Consider the following 24,211-nt stretch of genomic DNA (forward strand, 5'->3'; position numbering starts at 1 on the left):
TCAAACGAGTTCTTGAAACTAAAAATTCTGGTGCTGAGTTTACGTTTAATTAACATATGCGCTCGGTAATTACATTACAATAAAATAATAAACAGAGGCTAATTTTCGGAGCAGGCGATTGATCCGTTTTGAAGCGACCAAGTTCAACCACATTCTGTTTATAAAAGTATAGGTTCCGGAAATTACACACCGAAATGACTTCTTATAATGTATTTTCTTTGAACGCATTAATGGCAGTGATGTTAATAAATTTAAAGTAAATAAATATGCCGCGAAATAGCCGGGTGTATTTTTGTAATAGTTTTTGCAAAAGTGTAAAGAGCGAAAACACGAAGAAAAGATTCAGCAGCGGCGGGGTGTGCAGGTGTTGATAGATTTCGCATAATTAGCTGGCGGTGATCGACGAGTACGCGAGACGGCGCGCGCGGTGGCGCGGTTTCGGCGTCCACGCGGTTCTCGTGGGTGTGTGGGTTGGATGAAAGGCGGTCTTCCGCGCGGCCGCTGCGGTGCGACGCGGGCTGCGCGCGGGCACAACCGGCCGGCCCCCTGTGCTCTCTGTCTGCCGCACGCACGCGTGCCCACCTCCGCGAGTTGGAGTGCGCCGCACACTCGTCGGTACACGCTGGCGTTAGTACCGCGTTGGCCGCGTACGCTAGAGCATCGTCGGTCGTCGCCTCGAGTGCACACCCGCCGCATCAGTCGTTAGCGCATCCCGAGTCTCGTGTGCGTACAACACGTGCTCGCGCGACATCGCCCACTGTGTTTACTTCGCCCGCATCGCGTGCAACCTTACTACTACCAAACATTTGGATATAAACTGTGTAGTTCAACAACACTTGTTCAAACACTTAACACGCCGAAAAGTTGACAAAATGTGTGTGCCGTTGTAGTGCGAGGCGCTGTGATTAACTCTGTTTTCTGGTTTCTTGTGGACACTTTCAGGTGCGCCTGAAAACCGACGAACCGAAGATGCAGCACGTTTCGGATTCACCGCAGCAATTCTGCCTTCGATGGAACAACTACCAGAGCAACCTCACCAACGTCTTCGATCAGCTGCTGCAGAGCGAGTCGTTCGTCGACGTGACACTCGCCTGCGATGGACATTCGGTGAAGGCGCACAAAATGGTCCTGTCCGCGTGCAGTCCGTACTTTCAAACGCTCTTCTTCGACAATCCGTGTCAGCATCCGATCGTGATTATGCGCGACATCAAGTGGCCCGAATTGAAAGCGGCCGTGGAGTTCATGTATAAGGGCGAGATCAACGTGTCGCAGGAACAGATTGGCCCACTGCTGAAAGTTGCCGAATCATTGAAGATCCGCGGGCTAGCGGACGTCAATGGGGAGCAGGACGTGGTCGGTGCCTCGCCGGAGATCACCAGCACCAGAACATCGGTAAAACAGTCGCCGGCAACAGTGTTGAGTGGGCCGGAATGGGAAGCACGCGACGCGCCTGCAAGCCGCGATGGGCAGCAGGCGGGCGAGAATGGTCAAAGGGCAAAGAAACGTCGTCGTCCTTCTGGCGAGCGTTCTAGTATCAGTAGTCCGGCCGAGAGCGCCAGTACTGGCATTCCCGAACAACCCGCTTCAGTTGAGATGAGTCCGGCTCCGCCGGCGACGCCACTGCCGGCCTCCTCAGCCGGTGGTGGAGTGAGCGCCGACCCACTGCCACTGAACATGACCGCGCTACCACCACAACCGCAGATTTCCCACGCCACCGACGATCTCGAGATCAAACCAGGCATCGCGGAGATGATTCGAGAGGAAGAAAGGGTGAGTTGTTATGACCTTGCACGATTAATTCTAGCAAATAACACATGCGCTACCCGTTGAATCTTCCTACAATGTAGTTTCTTAATTTAAATGCGGAATAAAGCAGACGTGCACGATTAATAACCGACCACGTCTTAGTAGGAATGCAAAGAGGCGACGTGAAACAAAATAAAGCAAAACTGCGCTGAGAAAACGTACCGAGAGCGCGATAAAGAGTAAATATGCGGTTGGAATTCTAAAAAAACAGATAAAAACAAGTTGAAATACATCGAAAACTGTAAAGTAAACAAAGTATTTTAAGATATGCGATGTGTATACGAAAAGTAATTTATCGAAATATGCTTCAATATTTTTCTTAAAACTGCAGTCTTCAAATTAATTACGCTTTTTCATAGAAAAATAATTTAAGTTAATTTTTAACTCTACTAAAATAACACATTTGGTAGGAGAGGATAATTTTGAAAATGGGGTGGTCGTGTTCGAGTGAGAATCACGAAGGACCTAGAACGAAAGGGTTGAACACGGAAAACATTGTATTCTAAGCGGTGTGCACGCGTCTAGTAATAGTAATAGACCTGGGGTTCGATGATGGCTTTCCGTGTGTGTATGCGGCGCGGTCCAAGTGGCTGCGTCGGGGGAAAGAAGAATAGAGAACGAAAGACGTCGGAAGACGACGGGTACGGCGCGAGGTCGGCGGCGGTCGCGGGTCGGTTCTGTTGCGCGCGTCTGGATGCCACACACTCTCGGATGCTGCCAGATGTCGTCAACTTGTTCGCCGCACACGGCACGTCTCTGCGGGTTCACGCAGGGTGCGAGCGCCGGAGATCTGGAGTGGTCGGGACGACGCGACACAGGGTCGGAAAGCACGGCGCGCACGAGGGGCACGTCTCGCGTATCACTTCGGGTCATATGAATCAATAGACACAAGTGTTCGCTCTCGTTCTAGAGACCAACCAGTGCAACCCCACCGAGTAGGGTGCACAGTTTCCGCATATGGAAAATTATAGCATGATCAAGCGTGGAGCAGGGTTTCTTTACTAGTTTGAGTTGCAAATATGGTGAGCAGGGATGAAAAATCACATTATTTCTAGCGGTTTACCCATGTTAGCAGGTGACGTGTAATGTTTTTAATTTATTGTACTTTGAGGTCTGCCTTACACTTGACTTCTTCAGATAGATAATATTGTGGGCAGTCAAGACAAAACTGTACTGGGTTCCAAGAAAATATAGTTGCACGACAGTAAACTTATTTTGTTATATTGTTTTTGCTCGTTTGTACTCTCACACAGAAAGCTTAATTTTATTTACACTCGCTTTTTGTCGCGTTTTTTTCGTCGGCGCTTTGTCCTGCGCGTCCGCCCGTTTTGCCGCTGCATTTATTTCCAGCAACTAGTCTCTCATGCTCACTCCTGACTCGCGCCGAGTAAAATACATTTCTCTATATCACATATAAAGGCACGAATATTACCAAGTTTACGACTGCAAGGGATAAACGCGTTCGTACAACACAACAGTACACAACGCCGGCGGAGAGCCCGGGCGGACGCGAGCGGGCGGGCAACACGTTGGAAAAATATTTACATTCCAAATGGTTTTCTCGACAATGTACACATTTAATCTCGTTAACGACTTTGCCGTACAAGAGAGAGCCATTGCCGTCGCACCGAGCACATACAAATTATTACTTTTATTATTATACTATGCTTAAAATATAAATAGTGAACGGCTATATTTGAATAAAGCGCTATTATACTTGCTGTTTCCGAACGCGACGGAGCAAGCAAATTATTTTCAACTTACAACGCACACACAAACAATTGTATCACGTCGAACGCATTCGGACTCCTGGCTGACAGCCGTAACCACCACGTAGAATTTTCAGCCCCGTTCTAAGCGGGAGAGCTGAGCGAAAAAAATCTAAATATTCCATCCGTATTTATATTTTATAGAAACCTTCAACAAAAAAGAGAAACAAACGCAGCACGCTTTGCGGTTCAGGCCGCATACATCAATAATGCACGGCGATAATGCCGCGATCGGCAATCAAACATGGGCCAAAGCATTTTTCTGCTTTTTCCTCGCTCATGGAACATTCATGGCAACTCAAAAATTCGCTCAAATGTTGAAAAATTCTGGGGAAACTTTTGAAAAATTTAAAACTTCCGCACAGAAAGTTTGCATATATGAGAAGGCCACTCACGCACTCATGCATACATCATTCCTGCGTCATTTCGACCGCACCACGCACAAATTTCTCCAAAAACTTTAATTATTTATTAATATTTATAGTTGCGTCACTTTGGTTTACATACACAAATATTTCTAAGCCTAGTAAGTAATAGTTTGTATAATAGACAAACAAAACAAAAATAGCGACCCAACATAATAAAAAAGTATCATTATTTTCACATACACACGAAAGTAGATAGATAGGTATGTAGTTTGAAAATGTTAGACCATAAAATGTTGAAAGCGAGAATGTGAGAATGACTGAATAAGTGAATAACAATAAGTGAACAAAACTAAACAGTGGCATAACATGTGAATGGAAGAATAGCGGCATTTGTCGCCGGATTAGCTATTAAAATTAAATATTTCGATTGTCATGTTCGGTTTTGCAGCATAGAGGAAAAAATAACAATCGCGTCCAGCACTCTGTTTAAAATTCCTCGCGACACAGCGAATATAAATATTTATAAAATCCGATATAAATCGACCCATTAACACTATTTTAACATTATTCATATTAATATTTATAAATATTTTTACGCGCGTTTGCGAAAGTGAGATATTTGTTGAAATATTCATGTTTATCGCATGCGGACTCCGCTTCTATTTGGTTTATTAGTTTTGATTTAGTTGCATATTAATTTGTGATTTTATTGCGTTCGATGTAATTTAATGTAATTTAACGACAAACGAGAGCAGCCGTTAGCCGCTTGGCTATCGCACGCTCTCCGACATGTACTCGCCATTAATTATGCATCCGTTTCGTAATGCGGCGAATAAAATAAAATAAAATAAAATGCAATAAAATCTCGTGTTTCGCGTTCGACTCGGTTGGCGCTGTTCGCGCCAGTTATTAATGATATTCATTTCATATTTATATCGCTTTCTAATGCGGTTTAGTACAGATTCGGATTTTTGTAATTTGCTCGACGACTACTCAAGTGTCCGCCGGGCGCATAAACAACGAGCGCGTGCACAATTGCAATGTGTGGCGACATTAATAAAGTTATAATTGACGCCGTACAGGCAGGCATCGAGACGTTGTCTGTGTAATATTAATCGTCCTTATTTTCCCAGAATTAGTTGTTTCATTGCAAAGAAAACATTGCAACATCGCGTAATTTTCATGAATAAAAGTTATGCTAACATTATTTAGCATAACGTGGTAAAAAAAAACAACACTTGTGTAATAAAATATTAATACGCGCATAACTAAAATAATGATAACAGTTATTAGTTGTAATACATAATACCTACTACATGGTATTGACGAATATATCAACTGATACCTACCTATATTGCTGGAATACCACTATATGAGTAATGTTTGCCTGTTCAATGCCAGGTGCTCTTATATTACCGTTTCACGTTCACTACAAATATATATCGTACCTACGCACCTGAAAGGAAAAAAAATTATAATGATTGTTTTCGGCGCGACGCGGCATGTTGTGGCCCGATCTACGACTGGACGTCGCCGAAAAAGGGTTCCACTTCGTAAGGTATACGCATGATACAGTTGGTAATATGACCAATTCACTTATGAAAATGTACATTACGATTATATAACGTCGATGTGGTTTAAATGCGAGTGGCGAGTGATGGCTGTTTCAGGATGAAGGAAAAAAAGAAATACGAATTTCCGCTTGTGCGCACGTAATTATAGAGACTTCGATGGTAATTTGCCACAATCGTAGTTTATTATTTGTTTATTATGTCGATCGGGCAAAGGGCGCGATGACAAAAGGTGCGTTGCGCACCTTTTCTATTACACTGTGGTATAAAAATACCCCGAATTGTTTTTTTTTTGCATCTGATATTGTATTTACTTTTATCGATTGTATATTGAATGATCAAGGAATGTTCACACTTTTAACCCGGTAATGGAGCAGAATTAGTATATGTCGTAAAGTGTCATTAACAATTGGAAACCTGTTCTGGTGTCTGCGCGTGTGTGAATCTTTGATTGTGCGACTTCACACTTCGCTGTGATCTTTAATGTTTCTTGTCTTTTTTGTCGGTATATTGTAAAAGAATGAATATACCTGGATGTTGGGTGGAGGGTACCCTACGGAATTAAATAAAACCACTTTGAACCTTTCGCTCTCCGTCTTCATCTACGCACGCACACATGCTCATTTATAATCTATAAAAGCTAAATTTATGAATTATCATTCCGACGCGCACACATCTGTGTTCGGACCTATTATTTTTATTTAAGTCAGTGGCGTATCCAAGTATATTACACCATATGCAGTAATATGAAAGGATTGCATGTGGTGATCAATTTACGTTCGGTGGCGCTACTGACACACATTATACGTATTATAAGATAAAGCACATTTTTTCGCTTAGTATTCATTCCAACCGAGAATAAAAGCTAATTCCGATACCTGATTTAAAAAAAACTTTATAACTAATACTAGAATGTTTCTTATTCTGAAATTAATTTCGTTTTTTTTTCTTGTGGTAGGTACTGGTGAGAAAATAATTCAATATATTCTGAAAACGACAAAAGCATATTCAAAATGCCGGAAATAGATATGAATTGTATTGGTAAATTGTTGAAAAACGAAACAATTAGTCTTTGATCGTTTTAGCTCGGTTTACTTTACGACAATGTAAATTATGAAAGTAGAAAAATTGGAAGGGTTGTTGGTTTAACTATATTCATAATACGATTTCGTTGCATGTTTCAAATGTTACCATGATATTATGGGTGAATTTGTTTGAAATTCTGAAAATTACTCGATTTACTTTCCGTTTGTGATTTAATACCACTACTTTTATGGGGAATTTTCTTATTCTACTCATACCTCAATTTGAAATAGTCATCAAATTGACTTCGGAATGGGGAAGTAATATCGGCAAGTGGAGGTAACTGAGTAATTTAACATTATTAAACTGTCAATTTCGGAGCTGATTTAAATTTTGTTGCAGCTTTGTTGAATATTCAGGAGAATTATTTTTATCTGAATATTAATTTCTTAATACTTTCATATTGCTTAATGCTTAATGCTGATTTGCAGCATAACTCTGGAAGCTTTGCATGTGCATAATACACGCGTGCATGAAGCGTGCAGAACAGTTTTTGTATTTTTCGTGTAAACAAAGCTTTGTGCTTTTTTAATCTTGGGAGATATCCACAATGCGCGACGACTACCCTGCGTGCGTCGCGTTTTAATGTGTGCTTTGTTTTGCTTCTCGGTTCTTCTCGCGCCTCCTCGCTTCTTTTCATTTTTCGCATTTCTTTGCTACCGTGCAGCGCATCTTTTTTTGTTGTTGCCGCATATAAAATATCACTCACCGTAATTCGCAAGTGCAGGAAAAAATGTATGACATAGAAATGCAGAACGCTGTAAATAAAACTCCAGACATTACATTCAAAAGTTATTGAATATTACATTTAAAAGTTGTCCTTTAGACACGAGATCGCGAAACATTTTTTTTTGTTAAATTAAAATTCAATTCTATGTATACGAAACATGAAAACAACAAGTTGTGTACCCGGTTTAGATTTCTACATTATAATCGAACTAGTAAATTATACTATAATAGAAAAAAACTACATGAAATCAACATTACATTGTCTACATAAACAAAGCTCTATTATTTTGATGGCTAATACGTTTTTTCATCGGCTCACTTTGCGCATTACTCGCTGCTTTTGCCTATGCTTTGAATAAATTAGTTTGTTTTTTTGTGGGTTCTGAAATGAAATCAACCTGGGCTGTAGAAATCGTAAAAATGACCAACTTAATGTAAGTTCACTTTATCAAAGTATATCATATTGCCTTGTGACACATACAGGCAGAAAGTAAACAAATTTAAATGATAAAAACAATGAATGCATATTTGATTAGGCATCAAATGCGCATTTGGATAATTTCGATTGGACCGTAACTATTCTTGTGCATTTGATAGGTGTGCGCATTAGAGTTGGTAAATTGTGCGTCTATATATTTGCGCAAGAGACGTGTGATCAACTTATTTAAGTTTGTACTTTTCAGTTTGTGCTTGGTTCGAAATTAAACGCCAACTTACAAGTCGAAGTTTGCTTAAGTGAAAGTTCGAAAATGTGTGAATAAGATTGTTTGTAATGCATGTACTTCTTACTCTCGCCGTATATCTACATTTCTGTTACAGGCGATGTTAATATTTGAGTGCAAGTTTGAATAATGTGACTTGGTAAATAGCAGCGTTTGGCTTGTCTGTATATTATCGCTTTGTTGTAGAATATAGACGTTAATAATGACATTTCCAGCCAGACAATTCGCCTAATCCAACATAAAGCTCATTAGAATGCTCGATATAAATTAAATTATTACTGCGTTCATTTGTTGGTAACAAGTTTTCGCAATTTAATGCAGCACTAGCGATTTAAGTCGCTCGCGCTAGGCTTGTGCGCGCCGATTTGGGTAGCTCTCACCATTCTGACGCATTGAGCGAGCATCCAACATGGCGCTGGTTACATATTATATTATGCATTAGCGAAATACGGTGTATGGTGGCAGCTTGTACACTTTAGAGGCGCGCTGTAATCCCCCGCACAGTGTTTCTTGCATATTCCATTAATTGTATTGCTTGCCGATGTAAGTACGACGTGAATGTTTGAATGTTGCATTGCGCCGCATAACGCCTCATCGAATATTCGAACGGACGGACATGTTAACCTACATACGTCATATGGACGACCCGATACCTTGCAATTCTTCGTAATGAATTTTAATACCTGCCGGGCATGAGATGGCGCTAGTTGGTATCTGCCGACAATTTGGACAAAAAACAAATGTGTTTGCTTTATCGGCAATGTACCAGTAGCCCTACAATATGTTCACTATGGAGAACACACGTTTTGTGCACCGAGCGAGATCTGTTCCGATAGATAACTCGTCCGTCGGTGTCGACGGGTCGTCGCGTGCCGTGGCTCTCGCGCAACACGCCGTAAATCAGCGTGGTGCGAGCACGATGCGTGCGTAACTTTAACTTTAACCCGTCGCATCCGACGAGCCCGTAAATTCACTCGTAAAACTATGATGATGGGCCGTGATGCCACGCCGCGTGTGCCGATAGCACACTCTGAGCGGCAAAAGCTTAGAATCATGCTTTCAGCTCCGTTTAACTCGCGACATTTGTCGGTTGCTATGCGACGCGTACACAAACGCGGTGGATGCTGGATACTGGATCCTTCTTGCTATATTAACCAGGTTGTGTAGCGTCGCGACAGCTTGTTTTGTGTTCTTCGCGGACCTTCGTTCTACCGGCAACGGGAGTTTAACGTTCGAACGCGCTCGCGTTGTGCGCCGCCAGATTTTACAACTTTTGCCCGGTTTCCAGTGCGCTTTACGCGCTTTTTAGCCGCCTTTTATCACTTTACCAACCGCGTTAAACAGCGCTTAACCGAGCTAAACCGCCAATATCACTTTCATCTTCCGACTGCTCATGCACAACACTACATCTCTAATACCCTACTAAAAAAGCTGCAAAAAGCTCCATTCACAGACGAAATTTGTACTTGACAAGTAATTTGTTTCACATTTTGTTCCGTGGATTACGTTACAAATGCACCGACATAACTACAACCTGTTTTAAGAAAGCGTTAAGAATTCGTTAAGCAAATATTGAGATGGTGACTGCACCTCTCTTGACGAGTTCAACGAAGTTTATCTTCAGCGTCAACCTAAGTCATATACATCTGTAATACTCCCAAGTCAGGATTTTTTTTATGATTATTAAAAAAAAACCGCACATTCAATTCTCTTTTAAATGTTCCATTCAAATTTTCAACTTTATCTAAATATTTTATAAATAAAACCGGTTATATTTACACGATCGTTCAACTAGCGCGCGCGGATTGTGCATGAAAAGCCACGTAATAAAACATAATTGATTTATTTATTTAATTCAATCGCTTTGCAATAACAAACAAGCATTTTTCCAAGCGGATGCGCAACATCATGCGGCCGTTTAGCTCGTATACATTTTGTATTAAATGTAAAATAAAATTTAAATATTTTTACGCTGAGTAACGTATCAATAATAATGCTTGTCGGTCGGCGCGCGGACTGCACATAAATAAAAAATGATTATAAATAATAGCGGCGCTTATAACGCCGCTTTTCGGCATGGTACCACGTCCATTCCGACGTTAACGGGCACATTTTACACAGCCACAAAAAAATTGTGCACTCAGTTTAATAACCGATTTATTTTATCACGTAATTAATGGTTTGTCAATTGTGTTATTTTAAAACAATAGCTACAATAATAAATAAATAAATTCAAATATAAATATGTAACAGGACTGTTCCATCTACGCCATGATTGCTATTAGGGATTTATTATGACTGGACATTATTTTAAACCTGTTTGTGCGCGCATGTTGAATATAATTTGCTATGAATTATTGACGCGTTTACACTTTTATAATAAAATATAAATACATTCGATATACGATGCATTTATTGATAAACATGAACGAATGCGCTTTATTGAGTTTCTTCGTAAAGTCTTGAACTCGAAGCCGCAATGAATAATACATTAGGAAAACAATTTCTAACATTTACTATTATCATCTGATGATAAATAATACATTTATGCATAAAATATCAAATTAGACTCGTCCATAAGCGACCGACTGGAATATGTTGTCATAACTCGTAAAATACACAAAATTGATATCAGATTTTTTTTCTGGGAAAAGTATCAGAAATGTTGGTGTTTAATATATTTATAAACTGAATTTATTATCGATACATGGATATCAATATCTATCACTGATGGTAAATGCATTTAAAATGAAATTTATCGAATATTAATGTACGCCTGCGTTGGTGAATTACTGTGAAAGTCGCATTAACACCGTTTCATTTCATAGGTGCGCACTCACTGAGCATAGGATAGATTTACATTCATCACATTTATTATAACGTTATAAAAAAGAGGAAGCGCACAAACCCCGCCGCTTAAATATGCATGAGCGCCAAGATAGCAGGGAACGTGTGTATATTTTATATATATAGGTACCTACGTTATAGAAATACATATAGTAAACCGTATATTAATACGATATGAATATTACATCGGTAGCACGGTGGTGGTTGTTATGATGCGAGTACCAGTACGAGCGTTTTGTTGTAAATCTAAAAGGTTTTATAAAAGTTTTATTGCGGCGGGCGGTGGGGTTAGCACGCCAAACAAGGCTTTTCTGCATAAATGATAATTCGACAACTATTTCCAGACTGGATTGCCATCAGGACGGTGCATTATGCATTCTTGCTCATCTAATATTGAGGGGCACACAGGTCGGGTATTAATATCTATATTCTCGCTGATGGTGTCTACTCTATGTAATTTTGATGTCATTTCAGGCGAATATTCACAAATTCTTGATATTTAATTTGCGTAAATGGGAAAATCTTTAATTATTCATGTAAATGTGATATTGTCACATCAACTCTACTTATCGCGAAAATGATAGTTTAATAGTTACACTAAATAATTTATTAACAATAAGCTAATGCACTTAAAACAGGAAATTCTTCAGAAATCAATTCAGAAATTATTTTGAATTAGAATTTAAATGTAGCAAAACCAGTGGGTATCTAAAGTCGTACATGCATTTTTTAATTTTTTTAATTGGTAACTGTGAGCATCTTCGACATTATTAAATTCAAAAATCGGGATCCGTGATTGTGCAGTAAAAATTAAATTTAATTAATTTAATTTAATTATTTTCTTTTATATTACAATTTCCAATAAATAATTTTTGCTAATTTATTATACGGTCCAAGTCAACATTCCACGTTTTCGTATTCAGTTATTGATAAATACCTACGTATAATTTGGTAAACAAATGAATGGATGAACTTCGCTACTTCTTACTCGTACCATGTCAGCGAAAAAATTGCGTTGTGCATCTATACGCATATGTATCCGTGTATTGCAAACAGTTTGGTGTAAAAATGGCAACTATTAGCATTGTGAGTTTTGCATGCTCGGTCAGTCGCAACTTCGCACCGGCTGACTTCAGAATTAATTATTCAAAGATTGCGCAATAAATTCGAATACATCTATTATGATATTGCGTAATTATAAACCGCGTTGCACCGCATCGCTTGGGAAGTAATAATTATTTCCTTTTGTTGCATTTGTTAATTACTCTTAAATAATCAATAGTAATTTTTGCATTGGTACAAAGTGGACTTAAATACTATCTGGTGATTTCCAGATCCATCACATAGATTGATTAAAAATGAATTCTCTTATGTTAAATACATAGAAACTTATATATAAACATTGTGACCACCCTGTGGCTGTGGTAAGCATCGTATAAATCATTTTGATCATTTTTAAAGCATGATATCATTCATATAATAGCAAAAACATATTTAAACGTGTTCAAACCAAGATGTAAATATACGGGAATATATTTATAAACCTAAGGTGAAGGGACGTTAACGTTCGCTTAAAATTAAAAATTCTTTCCACTGGAAGTTGTAGGTTTTTCTTTCCACTCCATCGAGTGCGCGCCACTTCTGAGGCTTCTTGAAGTTTTTTGCTCTCTGTCCCCCTCGGTCCGCGGTATACAGAAAAAAGATATAAATAAAAACTTATTTTAAAACGCTTTATTTTGTTTAGCTTATAACTTATACACGCCTTGCATTTATAATATATACAACACCAGAAACGAATGATATTTCAGCTCCGGAAGGCTTCACATAAATATTCCGCCGAACTTAGAAATAAATATACAACGCATTTAAGATTTATTATTTATTGGACATAAATTATTTAAACGCATTTAAAGCGGTGGTTCAGACAGCTGCGTATAGTACTTGATATTATTGTGTGTGAACTACAAATGCGTCCAGCTGTTCGCCAGATTTTGATTCAGTGTCAAGGATTGAAGCAAAGAAGAAGAAAATCTGGAATCAATTTAAAAAGATTTGAAAAATTGAAATATCGTGCGGGAGCGATTGCTAAATATTTAATCAATAACTAAAGTAAATGCGAAGGGTGTAGGTCGTGGCAATAGGTGTTGAATTTATATTTTTAAAATTGTGATACACGAATAAAAAATGTACTTGTCATTACGAATAACAAATGAATGATTGAAATGGATCGCTTTTTACTTTTGTCCATGACTTTTTTCTGCTATCATCGTATTGAATGTTTCATTCGGAATGTGTGGATTTTAATAAAATATCTGGGTGTTATATTAATACATATCTATCTATATTCTATGCATACATAGTGTATCGCGTATCAATATTGAGGAAGCTGACTGACGGTCAAAACGAGTGATATATATTTTTTCAGTAACATACACACTTACGATATGATGAATACTCACATACCTACATATAATGGATATCAGCGTGTATGCGATACCGATATTCGGTATTAGTCTATTTGTCTAGCCAATACGCGCATTATTAATAACGTTTTTCGACCAGCGCGCATTTTTTATGCGGAATGTTTTATAGAATTTAGTATTTTTTCGGGCGCTCGCTCGAAGCCGAAGTGAAATCGAACTCGGGTGCATTTTTATACATACTAGATGTGGAAATTAACGCGACTAAACAAAAAATTCGTACATTTGAAAAAAATTGTATATCCGCTTTGCTCGGCGCGCATATATTCATTGACGTTTTATATAAAATTTTCATGAAATACACGCGAGCCCCGACAGCGGAAAAAAATGAGCGAACAAAAATAAATTAAATAACCGCCTATCAATATATATTGCGAATCGGTCTGCTGGCGATATGTGTTGTGCACACGGCGGCGTATGTTTGGTTCGCTTCTGTTCAGTATTTCATATTCAATTAAGAAATTTCATTTTGTATCGCAGAAATTCACGGAACATGCGGCAAACGGCGGCTGTGGGGGCGGCCAGCAGTGTGAGCGGGCTTGTCTGGTTCGAGATATGTTATATTTCTACCCCGAAAACTTGATATTTTATTTTATATCAAGGTTTAATCTACAGTATGTTAAAAATTCGAATATGCTATTTTCTTATTTCACACGTGTAGTTTCATTTATAAGACAATATTAAAGATAAGAAGTCGTATTTATATGTAACGTGTAATTTTAACTAGAAATTGTACCTATATAAATATGAAACTAATCGTGTTGCTCGGAGTACTCACTACATACGTATGCAGGCGAGTATGGATTTTCGATAAATCAATCGAAAATGTGAAACAAGAGCGAGAATTTGACTTATTTAAAGTTCAATTAAGCGTAAGTGGTCGTTTATTAGATTTCGAGTGGTACAAAAGGGACCAAACCGTCTCTGCGTACTACTACACGTCGTGGTGTGCGCACAGTCGGAATAGAGCGAAATCGAGAGCAATGCTGACTGAAGAAAAGAGACGCAATGAGGAATGCAATATTGTAAAGTGAGACATACAGTCGAATGAAAAAATGTACACACAGCTCGTATTGATTTAAATCAATAGCGATACGACTCGATACGTACGTAATACAATTCGTATTATATTGAATTAAGTATTCTTCGAAGGAGAAAAAATAGATTTGTCGATTTTTTTTTTGCCATTGGTTACTTGCAAGCTTACAGAAGCATATCATCGGCAGGGTGTGCAACTGAAACCAACCTCCACGTTGGTTTGGTTTGCTTTACGCGCACGGGAGTTGCTCGCCCGGGTTTAATTTTCGAACACAATCGGCCCCGCGTAGCATTGTTCTATTTTTTACGCCCGCCCGTCTGAATAATAGATGCCCGCGCATAAATATTTAATTCGAAAGCAGAATTTTCCAATAAATGTGATCCTGCCGCCGTTGCCGTCACTACAGTTACCACCGATTCTTCTGCGCTTCGACTTGCGCTTCCTGCTTTTCAATCGTTCGTGCACGTTTCAAACTTCTCCGAAGGGGATTAAAAAGTTAGATTTCAACATGATATCTCGGCGCTCCTGATGATGAAATATTAACGCGATGAAATTTATATAAATTAAGATTTGTGCAATTTATTTGTGATTGGATTAGTTTTTCATTTTTTTTTTGTTTCCTTGGGGAAAGTAGATTGCTTTGCTCTAAGAAAGTAAAAACTAGAAGGTACTTTTTACATAAATTCACTTCAACCTTGTATGTAATACGTTTTTTTTTTTAATTTGGTGCATAAAACAGATGTAGATTTGCACTCCCACAGTGCGATCGCCACAAGGCGATCCAGAATTAATTGTGCAATAAATTAATAATTAATTATTGTTTACATTGGCGCGTGATCGCTGCACAAGCGCGCGTGGCGCGATGCAAACAGGTTTTTGATTAAATAAATTAATAATTGCATGAACTTCCTGCGGCATTACTCTGCAAATAAATGCATTACATTTGCATCAATTGCCATTTTTATACAGAAATCACCATTGTTTCGTGCTTTCCAAAAATTTTAAACAATCGTTCTGGTTTTGAATGGCGGAAAATTCGAGATTAAGGCAACGTAATTTTTGTTATTGCCGGATTTGGTAATGTCACGTGACATGCTATGCTCCTCGGGTAGAGAGGCGCAAGGAATGGAGTGTGAGGGCGATAAATCTAAATTTGGATAGGAATATTTTATAACGTCGGACACATAATAAGAGTTTACGATATAAATTTTCCTCCTCCTTCGTTTTCGAAATGAGTTTGTTTAGCTTCGGCTTTGGGTCCTGCCGTCTGGCGTGGCAGCGAGGAAGAGCGATGAGCGAAGAAGTGTGGTGAGTGAGGGAGTCATATATCTCGTGACCGAATTTAAAATTCAAGCGTTTCTTCTTCTCAGCCTCCCTCAAAGCTTCAAGCGGGCCGGGCGCGTTGAAGAAAGCAAGAAGAAAAACTAATTTAATATGAATAAGTAATTCGAAATAAATATCAAAGCACGCTAACTTTTTGTATCCGCAGACACGGACGGGCGCGCGAGCGAATTCATCTTTTTCACACTCGCATTTTTTACCTCTTTCTTTTTGCATTATCACTTTATCTCGCGCTTTATGCACGTGTAGGGCGTTTGTGTGTTCGAAGCAATTGTTGTGTCATGATGGGTTTTTGCAAGCGTGCTGCCTGAGGTGAGGCGTCGGTGGCGGTTGCGCCGCCGTGCCCGAAACGTGTGACTGCGTGTGACGGCATGCGGTGGCGGGCGACTGTGGGGAACAGGGGGCGGCAGCGCGCGCGAATCGTACGGTCGCGTCGAGCGAGCGACGCGGGCATTAACTAATATAATATTCTATTATTTTTTATTCGATGCCATAAAATATGAACGCGAAGTGTATATTTTCGGAGAGTGCATATAAATTATTTAGATTCGAATCCATTGTGCCCGCCCCGCCCGCGCCCTGCTGGCTGCTCTGGACGCGAGCAGGAACAGCGGGAACGTTGCACGACACGGATGCGCGGCGCTGGGGCCAAGGCGAGATGCATTATTTAGGAAGGAACTGCCGCACCTCACCTCGTCGCCCGCAACCCACCACCTCATCCCTGTTACATACATTTAACATGATATATCTGCATTTTATGAAATAATAATGGCGCGAGCTGCCACTCGGTTAATTTATTGGCCCAGCGCGTCGTGGGCCCGAAACTGAATCGTTCGTCAGAGTACACGGAGAAATCGAATTTAGTATGCACCAAGTGCACGTGGAAAGTTGACGGGTGGACACAATGCCATCTGTCGTTCACTAGTCGTAAAATCAAAAATACGATTTCATTTGCCACCAAATCAAATACGAGTGAAAATATAAAATCAACATGTTTTAACAGGACAACGTTGCTTCAAAATAAAAAAAAATACGAAAAAATCACCTCCCCGTTTGAGTTTGGTGTGTGTTTTTTTTGTCATGGGGGCGGGCGTTGAATATACTTCATCAGTCGCGCGTTTTTTTCCAATCAATAGAAAAAACATTTTTTAATTAAACACAAGCAGGCCTTGTGCCTCACTCCGCACGGGTCCATCATGCCTCACACATGCCGCCTCGCACGATTCCCAACACGCCTGCGTAGGCAGATTCGAATGATGTATGTCGCATAAAACGCACTCTTCGTACATCGCTCACGTTATATAAGCCTCTCACGCCCGATCCTGCGATTTCTACTGATTGTCAACGCCGCAGTTATGTTTCGGTCATTTTGCATTTTCAAATGAAAGAAAAGGTTGACAGAATATAATATGCGCTGTCGTTACTTTTATATCCGCATAAAAAAATAATATGCCATTAATAAATTGCAAACATACATTACTTTTCAAAACTTAAAAACGAAATAACCATTATTTCAATTGTTATTAATCATATTCATATACGATAGAGAATTATAATCACAGAGCTGCTGTACATGTTTTTTTTGTACTAACAACAACGACGTTATTCGTAATTTTATTCTTTCACAAACGTTAAAAACGGAAATTTAAAAACTGTAATCAAGATTTATTATTATATAAAACCGAACGAAACCCATTATTCGCTCGTTCGTACAAAGCGAAAAAAATAAATAATTATTATTAAAAACACACACACTCATATCATAGAAAAACGTCAGTTTGATTTCTTAGAAAATTGCCCGCCAAGGTCACAGCACTCGCAGCGCAAAACTATAATAATAAAATGTATATTTATTTATTTCGAATGCGGCGTACCACGTATCAGCAATATTTAGATTGATTGTGTTATTTTATTATTTTTATTCGAATCAATTGTTCCGCTCTCGTAGTATTGCGGACGCTTGTTTGTAATAGCGGGTAATGCACACATGTATGTTTTATTGAGATTTAATTATTTATGAAGTGCACTCGACCACTGCAAGTGCGGCTTTTTTATTTTTAAATAATATTATTGCACTTTTTGCATCATTAATATCATAAAAATTCAAAGTCTACAATTAAATCATTCACGAGTCAACTCAAAGTAACGCTCGATTAGGCGTAATTTATTCATGCAAGGTGTTAGAATATTTATTCTGAGTGCATTCATTATTCAAGAGTAAAGTAATACCACGTTGGGGGTTTGAACTATTAATGTATTAATGACAAGTAGTTGGCGAGTGAAAGATGTGGGTAGTATTAATTTTAAAATCTCAAAAATTTATTAATTTATTGAAACTACGTAAACTATTTTTCTGTAACAACTTCTCAGTACTTAAAAACTTGATGATATTCTACACGCAAATGAATTGTATTAATGGGAACTTTAAAAGCTAACGTGACTATATTTTAACCTTCATTTGCTCATGTCGTCAACGACATTTTCGTTTGTAAAATTATGAGACAGGTAATTTTCTCCTTTACCTTTAACTTAATTTAACCAATATTTCAGTATTTCTTATAGTTTTTCCCCGGTAGGTATAATTACACACATATTGTACCGTCATTTTATGCCCCCTTTTCACTTCATTCAATTTTTGTGTGTGTTGGCATCGAAATCGATTAGTAATTAATTGGTTATATGGGCGACCTAAAAATGAAATAAATTACCTTATTTATACAAGGAAAGCTGTCGATCGACCACCGCGCTCGCATTTCGGAGGCACTGTCTAGGAATAAAACCCTAGCTGCCCACTTTCCACCCGGGCTCGATTCATTATTAACACAAATGAGTGAATTGTTTGTTTTCTTCCGTGGAAATATGAAATATTGATGCCCTTCGCGCGCGATACGTCGCGATGCATGTATTTCAATTTCTTCTTGATTGTTGTTCTAGTCTAACCAGAATAACAAAAGTAAACACGCTGTTAAAGTATCCAAACAAAGTTTCGACGCTATCGAATCGTGGGAACGTAAATAATACAAGTTTTATATTAATCTTAACATGTTCTGGACAGGCGTCTTACATCTAAGACCGATGCCGTCTCAACTTCTTCATTATAAACTAGAGTCTTCTTTTATTGTTTTAGGGGATTGTCAATTACGATATTTTGGATGTAGGAAAGTCCATAATGTTTTAGGATCTGTCCATAATTCAAAAAATTCATAATTTTGATATTTTTTATCATTAGTTGTGGGAGTACTAGGGGGAAGTGCGGTGACTCTTAGTTTAAATTCAAGCACAACAGAAAAATATTTCGTCTTTTTGCATTCCGCGCCGTAAATATTATCATTTTATATATTTAACACGTAAATGTTAACGAGACTCCACTCGCGCATTCGCCAAAGACTTGTGCAAACAAAAGATGCGTCGTCTTCTCGTGCTTTGTTACGTACATGTGCTTTCATCCCTCATGTATACGTAAACACACTACACATGCACCTGTGTGGTACCCGGTTGGCGAAATTCAGCTCGTGCGTTTGTTGTCTTTCATGCGCCCCTCTCGCCTTCTTCGTTCGCTCTTCGTACACTTTGTTGGTCCAGGAGAACGTTGGCAAATGGATGCAAACGCGCAACGTGCGCTCGCACACGAAAGTGTAAATTCATATTCTATGAATAACGCATGCATTCTACAATATTTGCATTGCTCGGGCATGCTGATGCGCCGCAACATCAACTTAGCAAGGTATAAAGTTTAAGTTTAAATGATATTTTATGCTGCCTGGGTGACGCGCAAGGAAATAAATTATGTGAGGTGAAGATAGAAATTATAAAAATAAAACAAACGTCCACAATTGCTTGTTTTTGGTTGATTGAGTTTGATTGAATTCCAAATCGTTGTCGTTTTATCTCGCGGCTGGTGACACAGATGTGGATTGTGGAGTATCTCGGCGCTCGCCTCCCGGGCAGGCGGCAATTTCGCCGCGTTGTGTTCGACTCCTCTCGCTTCTTGCCGGCGACGACGACGCCTTGCGCGCGGCGCGGCAAACTCCACTAGACGCTAGCCAGACTGTGACATTGACCCTCTCACGCTGCTTGTTTGCGCTTGGCTTGCTCGGCGAGAGTTCCTATACAAAACGCCTACACCCGACCGCACGACATTGGCTTTTTTCATTTTTCCTCACACGAGTGCCATCGGAGGTATTTTCATGCCCCGGAAACAAATATTCCAAATATTACTGTTGATTCTGTCAAATTCATACAATTTATTATAACGATGTATTTAATTGCAGTATTAAAATATTGTACAACAAATAGTTATTATGAAAACTGTTAATATTATTTTTTTCTATGGCAGTTTTACAGCAATTGCAAATCGCTGGATGTTTATAGTTTATAGTTAAAGCATGACTGAGTACATAAGGTTACATCAACAATATAATGTGTCATTAAATAAATTCATAACGAATGTTTCAATTAACATCAATAATACTTTATTAATATAAATGGGACGATAATAAAAGTTCCATAGTGTTCGTGTGCTGCCTTCAGCATACACGAACGCACAGCACATGAGGGAACAACACACACTCGGAATATATTTATACTTTTATTTACTAACAATAAGTTTACTTGCGACGACTTGGCGCTGGGCTCAATGTTTGTATTTCGTCTTTCGTGTTTGCGCTCCGAGTGTTTGCGTACGCGTTAGAAGTTCAACTTGCGAGACTTGCATTGCATTTGGTGTTACACTACACATTCACAACTTATACGTGGACTATCGCAAGTTTCTGAGCAAAGTCTTCTTCGGCCTTAACACACGAAGAGGCCGAATGTACACGAGTAATAATTGTAATTTCAAACTGAGTGCGTATGTGTGCGTGCTTATAAATAAATAAATTAAGGTCGATATAATAAGTGCATTGTTATTGGCCGGACAATAATACATATTGTATTATTGTTATTAATATAACGTCGCACGTTGGCGCGTAACACAAATACTGCTTGTTACAAACCAAATAATATTACTCACATTTGTGAAAATTTTGTACTTAGCGTTACAAACCATATATTTTGTGCTATTTATCAAGAGGTGGCGTCACTTACGGTTGAATATACTTATTGAGCTGAACATTTTGTATAAACTAATAAAGAATAACATTTCAACAATACTTACATATTTACACGACATCGATTAGAATTTATAGACGGAGAAACTAGAGTTACGAATGGTAATGCTACCTTCTTTGCATGTATAAATATAATAATTGTGAAGTTTTTTTCTTTATTATTATTACGCACAGACGGCTTGTTATGCCGAGTGCATGGCGACGGCGGTCATTATTTAATCTATATGGCAGAAGTCGAGTAGAAAAGTCGTCGAAGAGTTGTGTGTACTTGCGCTATTAATTCTTAATTATATTGATGTACTATTATTAAGGACTATAAAAGTTCGCCTCGGTCGAGGGAGAGGATTGCGTTACTTCTGTTTCACTGTTTCTGCCATCCGAACCTGTAATATATCATATTTATTTTTTCTGTTACATACAGTGTGTTTAATATTTTTTCGTACCCGTCTATTGAGGTAGATAATGCTGAATTTGGAATATCACCGATACACTTCGTAAATATCTGTAATGTGTAATTACCTTTTGGAAAACGTCCCGAGACAGAAATCGAAACTAAACTTAGGAAACTGAAAAGGTATCATTGCTTCTAGTCGCTGACGCAAAGGGGGATAATTTTGCGGGTGATTATTAGGTAGCGTTTTTAATTGCCAATCGTCGCATTCTTCGAACTTGAACTTTCCATCGGTGTCGGTGTGATGGTAAATTTCTTTTATTATTTGTTTGTCGAAACCATACCTCAGGAAGCAGTTATTCTGTAAGCACAGAACAAAGCACGAATATAACGGAAAAGTAGTCGCGCCGTCGATTATAATATGACTTATCGGAGTTATTACGAGTTATCACAATGTTTTTAATGCTCCTAATGCTTTTAATGTTTACAACGTTCGAGATTATGATGAAATTGAATTTCCTGTGGAGCGAAATTGTGGCGTTCTCGCATATTATTCCTCCGCTCCTCGGCGGCGCATTGCATAATCCGCACACGGCGCGCGCGCAACGGCTAATGAAGATTTGTGCGTCGTAAATGAAACAATAATTTCGCCTACGGTAAATTAATATAAATAAATGTAACGATCATCATCCTGTGTGGCATTCCAGCATGCGCATTGCTAACGCTCGCTGGGCATAAAATAATTCGACCTCGGTCCGTAACTAAATAATTTGTCATTATGCATATTTTTATTGTTCTACGTACATTTTAACATGGCGAACATGCGTAATTGAATTATGAGTGTGCGCAGCTTAATTAATGTTCGTTTTTGTTTGTTTCAGGTAAGTTTTACGACTTTTTTCTTTTGCCTTGAGTCTAATGACGTAAAAAATGTGGGTAAGTGAAAAAAATTTGCTTTTTATTTAAAAAAAGTCAATTTTTATGTTTGGATGCATTTTTTTTCTTAAATAGCAATTTCTATTTCTTAAATATTCTACAATATCTTTTCATAAATAATTCTGATATGGATAATCAAGCATTTCTTTGATTTTCAAATGGATTTTTGAATTCTTTCAAATGGATCTCTCATATTTGGTGTTAAATTTTGAGAAATGACATTTTTGGTATGAACTGAGGAAAAATTTACTTAATGCAACTTCTCAATTACCGTCAGCAGATGAAAATTGTACGCATCCGTTTAATTAACTTGTTCGTCAATCTGAACGTGCCATGTTCGAATACATTGTTGTGCAGACTCTCAACGTTGTCGTAACTCTTCCCTCTTGCGGATCGAGGCTTGAGGAGGCCATCGCCGCAAATCTAATGTAATGCGTTCGTCTATTAGAGTTTATGTTCAAACTCAAAATGATAACGCACGCACACCAGCCGCACGCGGCCAGAGAGCCCCAGCAAGACTCAGAGAAACTGGCAGAACTAATATCACGCCTAATGGACGTCAAATACGCATTAATCATTATTAAAGATCGTCGATAATTAACTTGAAGCTAATATGCCGAGCGTCGCGCGTTCGCAGAACGGCTCGTTCGTGTCGTGTTCGTCGACGCGATCGATATTAATAATTTCGATCAACATGCGCAATTATTAAATAGAAATTAAACTTTCTTTCTGGGATATTCGAACAATTTGAATGTACGTGTTTTTTCCTCAAATGATGTTTTAATTGGCGGCGTGCATTAACTTGGAACTGCGTTGTAACGTTTTATTATTATTTTATTTTATAATAAAACTAAATTACATAATAAAGAATTGCATCGCTGATGAATTGGCTTTGACTTCGGACGGTCGGACCGACGGGTTTCACCTTGAAGTGCGGCGCGGTCTCGCAGTTAGCGTAAATACTTAACATCTCCATCCATAACTGAATAAAGCCTTCTATATTAATTAGTTAATTAAGCGACGATTTTACATTTATACGTTTTATACGACGCCGCGTACGCGCACCATCGCCGCATGTGTTAAAATTTTATGAAATTTATGAAGATTACACTTCGCATATGTCGTCCTCTCGTCGCGATTTAATTTCTTGGCTTCTTACACGCATACGGCCGTATCTTGATGTGTCTAATAGTAAAATGTTAGACGTTCAAGCTTCCATTAAGTGTACGTTGACTGCCCAACCTGTATTTTACTAAAAATCGTAAAATAATGCAAAACAAATACTTAACATGACATGTGTCGCAGTTTTTTTTTGCTGTTTCCAAAAAGACTGTTATTTATATAATAATATTGAAATTATTAATTAATTGCTAGAAGTTTTATCAAACTTTGGAATAGGTATACAGCAGGTCTTTACATCTATTTATTTGAAGCACAATAATTTATATTGTCATAGGTTTAGCCTTGAGAATCATTAATTAATTTATATTATAGTTGGATTTTGTTTCGAAGTTGCATGAAATGATTGATTAGACGTTTTATTGAATTAAAATCTAAACGTTGTGTAGGTTAAATTGTTTCTAGAATTATTAACTTCAATAGAAATCCTTGAAACGCGACTTTTTATTATTACAATTTAAACGGTTTTGCATGAAAATAAATATGGCAATTAAATATTTAATTTTATACGTAATGTGTTGCGCGTTTGATTATTTTATATTAGCCGGAATGAAACGGCGCAGCGCGGCGGCAATCGAGGAAAACCTCGACGCGATACATTGATTCCATTTAAATAAATTGGTGCGACATCTGTTCGAAATTATTAAATGCGATTCATTATTTATTATGAAACTGTAATAGATCGCGGGAAATTAAACAATTTATTGAATCCGATTCGTTGCAAGCGCTCACCGAGAGCGGCGACAACATCCTGGCGAAACGTGGAAACGCGAATCGATTACATGAATATATTCTATTACATTTTGCATATTTATTTATTTTATAAATATCGGTGCGCACAC

The 24,211-nt window shown here is 38.4% G+C and overlaps 1 protein-coding gene across 2 annotated transcripts in view; it reads left to right on the forward strand.

Annotated features, from left to right (window-relative positions):
• The window catches only part of LOC135793208 (protein bric-a-brac 1-like), a 203,217-nt gene that overhangs the window by 73,991 nt on the left and 105,015 nt on the right, over nucleotides 1–24,211 (forward strand). For both annotated transcript variants that reach the window (XM_065304067.1, XM_065304068.1), the window contains exon 5: nucleotides 943–1,770. In XM_065304067.1, the coding sequence (XP_065160139.1) occupies nucleotides 970–1,770 (801 nt within the window). In that variant the 5' untranslated portion in view covers nucleotides 943–969. The remainder of the gene's footprint in view (nucleotides 1–942; nucleotides 1,771–24,211) is intronic.

The sequence above is a fragment of the Atheta coriaria genome, unplaced genomic scaffold (genome assembly GCF_025399875.1).
Source record: "Atheta coriaria isolate IRGN ID8LTWV9N9 unplaced genomic scaffold, Caltech_Dcor_3.1 hic_scaffold_6_pilon, whole genome shotgun sequence".
Classification (NCBI taxonomy): Eukaryota; Metazoa; Arthropoda; class Insecta; order Coleoptera; family Staphylinidae; genus Dalotia; species Dalotia coriaria.